General features: G+C 30.4%; 1 protein-coding gene across 1 annotated transcript in view; it reads left to right on the top strand.

Moving 5' to 3' along the window:
- The first annotated feature begins 4,820 nt into the window (after nucleotides 1–4,820).
- The window catches only part of LOC114325836 (regulator of nonsense transcripts 1-like), a 77,503-nt gene continuing 74,602 nt past the window's right edge, over nucleotides 4,821–7,721 (top strand). The window contains exon 1 of the mRNA XM_028273966.2: nucleotides 4,821–4,988. Within this exon, the coding sequence (XP_028129767.1) occupies nucleotides 4,968–4,988 (21 nt within the window). The 5' untranslated portion in view covers nucleotides 4,821–4,967. The remainder of the gene's footprint in view (nucleotides 4,989–7,721) is intronic.

The raw sequence follows: 7,721 nt of genomic DNA, 5'->3' as shown, positions 1-7,721 counted from the left end.
TGTCAACGGTACCTAAGTATATCGAATAAAATTTTTTTAATTGCAGTTCTTACAGTTATGTATCTGAAACTTGGTCGTCATAGTCTCACTAGTTATCTAATAGGAGGCACCACATGAAAGAAGGTTGACATTTAACTAGGAGAGGTTATCTAAACGCTTTCTAACCCATTAACCCCACTTTTTACTCCATTATTTAACTATCGGTCAATAAACAAATAAAAAGTTTTTGCTGTATGTACAACAAAGGTCACAGATATAAGTGTCATGTAGAATAACATTCCTAAAATCAATCATTTGGGCACGAATATGAAAAACATTAATAAAAAACTAATTAGAATCGCTGTCGTCGAATATTGAACGAAGCTTCAATCTACATACCACTATACGAGTTTTAGTCGGTCTGCTAAAAAACTATTTTACATATTACTGATTAAATAGTTGCATGCATTATTAAAATATACAAAATACATAAAATTATAATTTATTATTAACTAGACTTATTGCTGTTCAGAAAGGATATCCTCAGTTAGGATAAAAAGCCCTCTCTCCCAGAATTAAATTTTTTAATTTTTTTACTTTCTATCTTATTAAAAAATAAGATTCGGCGCAATTTTAACCCTCCGCCCTTTCCCCTCCCGCTACCAACAAAAACGTCATATATCCGTTTCTTATGGGATGCAACCAATTTAAAAATTTCAACAAACTCACAGACGTAGTTGAGGCTTTTTCAAAACGTATATTTTTATAGGCCCGTAGGTTGAGTGTATATAAAAATGCAATTATTTATGCACTTTTTTATATTATTATAGGTTATATTATACATAGAGTTTCAAAATTGTGGAGTTAACTCATTTTCTCGAGAATAGACCACTTTGGAGAGAAATCCTGAGACAGGTCGATTTTTATTTTTGAATTATGATTTTTTGACGTATTATATATTACATGCCACAATAGTGACGGCATCCATTTAGGCGTGATGGCGTAATCGATGATTTTTTTAAATGGGAATAGGGGCCGTTTGGTATCTCATTTGAAAGGTTATTCAATTCTCTATTCAGTAATATAAACAGTAACATTATTATTTTTACAGGGTGAAAAAAATATTTTTTGAATTAAATTAAATGAGGCAAAAAGAAGAATTTATGGAATTTATTTAACCTTCCGTCGGGCGTAGCTGTTCCACCAGATACAGCAGTCTTTCTTTTGTGTTGTGTGCGGCAACTTTGGTTTTTATACTAGTAATAATTGATACGTCCCTGACAGTTACTGCAAATGGTCAGATAAGCAAGTGGCAGACATTTTGATCTCTAAGATACACTACGCCCGATTACGAAATATTCTAGCAATTGCAAATATGTATTTGATTCAATAAAATTGTGTTTTGACTAGAAAAGTTTTGGGGTAGTTCTCGTTTCTTTCATTATATGTGGATTTTGGGCTGCTGAATCCAATTATGAGGTTTGCGGACAAAAATTATTGCCGGAACATTGAAAAAATCACGAAAAAAGCGAAAAATTTCAGCTTTTCTCGCTTTTTTGCTCAAATCTCGAAAACTATTAACTTTTAGTAAATAGTTAAAAAACTTTATTAGTTAAATAATGATTATTTATGCTTTAGGATATAATATCATATTTCAACTTTTAAAACCACCCCTGTTTAAGTTTATTTATCCTAAAAAAATGATTTCGGCTTGCACCGATTTGCATAAAAATTTGGGATTAGGATCATCTCACCCTGTTCTTTATATTCTATATTCTATATCATGCTCAAGCGAGTTTATTATTTTTAGGGGTGTAAAGTACCCCTTATATTCAAAAATTATATAAAAACATTGTAAACCTTAATATGGGCATTAAAGTTTAATTTCGTTTGCAAAATGGGGAAAATGCAAAGTTTTTCCGTTATTTGGCATTGAATATTTCAAATTATGCATTTGTCGAAAAAGCTAACCTTTAACATGCCATATCTCAGTTTGTATTGGTTGCAGAAGAATTATAAAATAGGATTTTGTTTGTGTTTTTAAAAGATAAAATTTTTAAAGCTACAGTTTTTTGATTAAATGTATATTTTTTTAGTTATTCTCGCCCTCTAAAAAAGTCGATCTCCTCGTCGAAAAACTGTTACCTTCAACTGCGAATAACTCGAAAAATATTAGTTTTACGAAGAAAACGTAAAGAACATTTTTTTCTTAGAATTGCATTTTTTATCGATTTCATGGTCAAAATGTAATGAAAAATTTCCGCCCCCGACATGGGGTGGCAACCACCCTAAGCTTTTAGCGTACAGCGGCATGATATAGAAACTGTTCCTTGGGCTATTCCCTACCTTTTGTGAAAATTTCAAGTAACTCCATTCTGGACGAAAAAATTCCAAAATTCTTCACTTCCTGGCCTAATATCCAATAACATTGCTTAATTTCTAGAATCGGTTGTTTGTGTGAATTAACTTTTACTAAATGGCATTGGAAAGAGTATACTTTAACTAGTTGGAGTCTACTTTTACTAGTAAATGTTGAATAAAAATCTTCATTTTATATTTTTTATAATCAACTTTTACTGAAACCAGCCGTTTGAGTTGACTCGAACTAGGAATAGTCCTCCAACTGGATAATCAATTTGAACTGTAATATATACATATACACGATAGTTTAATTTACTTCATATTACGTTTATAGTTTTATAAATAGGTGCTTAATTTCTTTCTGTATTTATTGTTACCTTCTGTATTTTGTAAGTCATAAATTAACTCACATATTCCGGGACGAAAAATAGATCCATTGAACCTAACTTACCTTAGTAGGTACAAATGTGCACTTATAAAAGTTTTGAGCTTGAGCTGCAAAGCAGCCATTTGAAATTACCAAATGAAAATATCTATGTAGATTTTTTCCAATATATCGAAATCTGTTATTTTATATTGAAAATGGACACGTGGAGAATCACAAACTAAAATGCAATATAAATGTAACGTTGTTACATATTGGGTATTGAGTATTGATTTAAAAAACCGAAAACCGGTTTTTGGAACAACCGGTTTTTGACTGGTTATAACCGGCAGCTTAAACCGTAAGTAAAAAAAACTGGTTTAACCGAAAACCGGTGTTTTGTCAACAACCGCCATCCCTACCAATACCTGAATAAGCATTTTGCAAGTCAGTTATTGGCGTAGTACTTTGTTGAAAATCAACATCGGTTTCGTCTGGGTTTCATCGATCTACCGTTGACCTACTGTTCGATATTCACGTGAGGATGCGGAAAAGATGAACATTGTGCATCTCTAGACTATTATTGCTCAGATTCAGGTACTTGTGACAAGAATTCACATGTGCCTTAGCATTTTTCTTTGTACAGAATTACAGTGCACACCTCTGGCATGTCCTTTCCAACAGTATCTGACGATCCTTTGGCAGGCTAGGGCAATACAGATCAACTTGCCGAAGCGTTCATACGTTGGGATAATTTCAAGAGACCGACGCAGAAGAAATGGAGCAAACGTTTTTCCATCATGATATTGAGGCTTTGGAATATATAGGCGACTGGACGACTGCAAAATCGCACGATCATCACACTTTACCACCAAGTGATTTCGCGTTTTATTCGATTTTGTACGTGTTTGCCGAAAAAATAAATACACGTGATATATTACTACACCCCCTCCCCCTTGTGATATTTCGTGATCTTTTATGGACCCCCCTTCGAGGCTCACGTGAATTAAGGCCGAAAGGGTGAAATACACAAAAGAAAATGATACAATACACAAAATAAAAACTAGACCTACAAAAAAATCACAATAAAGATGCACTAGAAAACAAAACAAACCAAGACACTTTGAATGTTTCGAGGAGCACTCCCAAATCATAAGTTACAATGTATATACATTGTAAATACCAAATCATGATTTAGAAAGTTTATACATTGTAAATCATGATTCGGGAGTGCTCCTCGTAACATTCAACGTGGCTTGGTTTGTTTATTTCTAGTGCATCTTTATTGTGAATTTAGTATAGTTAGGGAAATGTTGGAAGTGTTACAGAATAATTAAGACCTTTTGAGAGCATCATGTTCCCTGTTGCGTTTAACTCGCTTTTTCCTAGATTGAAAACTGTTCTGTTGTTTGCATTGTCTCTCACTATAATATAGGTTATTGTTTTTGTTCTTACTAATGTTTTCGATAAGGATGTTGATGTTTGGAATTTGTTGATGTGTGTGGTTCTTTGTCTGTTGCATGTGTTCCTTTATACTACGTTTGTGCAATGTGTCATTTTATTGTGGTCAGAATTTGATGTTTTATAATAGAGAGAGTTTTCGAAACTTACAATCGAAAAGCCAAATATTAGTGAATTAAAAATATTATTTTCATTACACCAATAAAATTGTGGCTCAATGCCTTATTAACATAATACTTAATTCGCGTTATAGAGTTACACAAAATTAAATAAAAATAAAAATAAAAATATATTGTGATACGAAATAATTGACCTTTGGCCAATAGTAAGATTTTGTAAGAATTGTGATTTCTTCTCATGTCATACTGGAAGCAGTTTTCATCATTACAGATTCGCCAAGAACACCCCTTGAGCAATTTTTGTAATACGCATATGTATGTGTATGTAAAAGCTCCATATACGGCCGGGTTTTAAAATGTACGGAAAAATCCGCAGCTATTCTCAACAAAAAAATATCTACACTATGAATTCCATTAACACTTTAATAGTGCTTCAAGTGAGGCCATAAATATAATAAATGTATCAATTAAAATGAACACAAATCTATACGCTTATAACGAAATATTGGTATATTTAAACCTATGCAGGAATGTTTTTCTTGCTCTCGCAAGATACTAGTCAACATTGAAATGGGTGCGCCTATATATAAGCAATGATTACTAAAATTTTATAGTGCTTAACAATATCTGCCTCAAAGAACTCGAAGAGTACTACTTGTTTGGCCGAAGTGATTTTTTCGAAGATGTTCGGGGTGGTCGGAAGTGTAAGTTGAAAAGTATCTATGAAAACTTTCTTTTTGCTATTTTTATAATCGTATTTATGTTATTTATTGTTTGTAGATATTGTATAATTGATTGTTACTAGGCCGGCGTTATTTACATTTGTCTTAAATTTATTTACACGTTTTGCACACGAGATATTGTCGCAACCTTTCGTGAGTCAGAATAAGTGCAACGGTGCATTTATAATATTATAAAGTATTGATTTATTTTGGGGTTGCAGTCATTAATTTAAAGGGCAGGATAAGAGAAACTCTTTTTTATTTTTAGGCTATTGATTATATTCAAAATAAGATAGCTATAGTATTTTTACTACAAAAGCGATATTACGTAGGTCAAAATTTTTGACGTAAGAGAACTGTCAAAACATTAGAATGTGATTTTTTATTATTGTCATGTTTATTATAAACATGGCAATAATGAATAGTCACATTCTAATGTTTTGACAGTTCTCTTACGTCAAAAATTTTGACCTACGTAATATCGTTTTTGTAGTAAAAATACTATAAAAGGAACTACAACGTTAACGGGTTTCTATTATTTCATATGGTCAATGGACATCTATATATGAAAAAACCGTGGGTGCTACCATTTAAAGGGGAGCGTTTTTGAGAAATGGGTGAATTAGTCCCTGGGCACAGGTTACATTAGGGTGAGTTCTATGCACTTTTGGTACAAACATATCTACATAGAAATTGTTCCTGGTTAAATTTCCTATCTAAATATCACTTTTTATTTATTTAAGTCAATGATACTTTTTTTTTACAAAAATATATTCAAAAGAAAAAGCACAAAGAAACCCAAAAGAAAGAAATTTTGTTTTTTGTCCGATACCTTTTGTGCACGAGGATATAGGTATAGACATTGCTTTACAGAGAAAAAACCTACATATTTCTTCTTTAAAATGTTGTTTAGTACTTAGTACACGTAATTAAGATTTATAGTTTTCGAAATATGATTTTTCAAAGTTCGCCACTCACAGCAATTTTGGGCAATTTTCCTTGTTATTTCGCAAATATTGTTCTGTAACTTTTTTCTACGTAACTTTAGGAAATCAATTACCTTTAAAATGGTCTACTGTATAACGTTGTACGACGTTTTTTAAAGAGGTTTTTCAAGGTTTTATATTTTTAACGAGTTTTTATGATATAATATAAAAATAAAATAATATTATTGTATAATATATTATATATTATATATTATATATTATATATTATATATTATATATTATATATTATATATTATATATTATATATTATATATTATATATTATATATTATATATTATATATTATATATTATATATTATATATAATATAAAAAAATATTATTTTTTACATTTTTTACGATTATTTTTGAAATTTCTCATTATAACTTTTTTTTCTTGTACATGAATATACTATATATTGCTCAATAAAAAGGGCTTACTTTCTGTTATTTAAAATGGTGTATCATCTATATTTAAATATGTAATGGAAACCGAGTGATTCTATGATATTTTTTTACCTGTATTATTCAAAATTATTTCTTTTCCAAAAATGACATAAACATTAGTATTAGAAAACATCACTTTAGTTAAAATTATATAAACGTTGACATTTAAAAAATTTTCAAAATAAAAGTCCATCCCTTCGTTAGCATTAGCTTCAATATCTTCCTCTGACACCTCAGTTATCTTAGAGTTCCCACAATTAGTACCCATGCACATGCACCCTTTGCAGAATATTAAACAACTAATTCCTATCTTTCTACAACCGCAGTTTTTTGTACATCCTTTGGTACATTTACATGCTATTTTTTTCAAGCAAAGCTTGTGGTGCAGGAGCTTTGACAGTAAATATTGGAATTAATCCATATTTTGAAGCTTGCCCGGCCGAGTCAAGTGGATCCAAAGTATTACCTATAAAAAATAAGATTCAATTATAACACACAATCACATAAAAAAGTTATTATGAGGAATTTAAAAAAATAATCCTAAAATCAAAAATCGTTGCAAGTACTTATTACATTTTGAAAAAGCATATGTTATTCAAAAATAATCCTAGAATTTTTTATAATACACCATTTTAAAGTAAACAGAATAAGCTTTCTTTTTTATTATATAATATATACCTAATGTAAAAAAAGTTATAATGGGAAATTTAAAAAATAGTCGTAAAAAATATAAAAACTCGTTAAAAGTATAAAGTCTTGAAAAAGATAACCTCTTTAAAAAAGTCGTACAACCTTATACAGTAGAACATTTTAAAGGCAATTGATTTCTATTCCTCTTTAATGTACCATTGCATATGCCTAAAGTTACGTAGAAAAAAGTTACAGAACAAAATTTGCGAAATAACAAGGAAAATTGCCCAAATTGCTGTGAGTGGCAAATTTTGAAAAATCATATCTCGAAAACTGTAAATCCTAATGACCCCTACCAAACATCATTTTAAAGAGAAAATATGTAAGTTTTTTTTCTGTAGAGCAATGTCTATACCCATATCCCCGTGGACAAAAGTTATGTGACAAAAAATAAAATTTCTTTCTTTTGGGTTTCTTTGTGCTTTTTCTTTTGAATATATTTTTGTAAAGAAAAGTATCTTTGACTTTAAAAAGTTATATTTAGATAGTAAATTTAACCAGGAACGATTTTTTATGTAGACGTGTTTGTACCAAAAGTGCATAGAACTCACCCTAATGTAACCTGTGCCCAGGGACTAATTCACCCATTTCTCG

This window comes from Diabrotica virgifera, chromosome 4, assembly GCF_917563875.1.
Source record: "Diabrotica virgifera virgifera chromosome 4, PGI_DIABVI_V3a".
Lineage (NCBI taxonomy): Eukaryota > Metazoa > Arthropoda > Insecta > Coleoptera > Chrysomelidae > Diabrotica > Diabrotica virgifera.
This window is presented reverse-complemented; position numbering and strand designations above follow the sequence as displayed.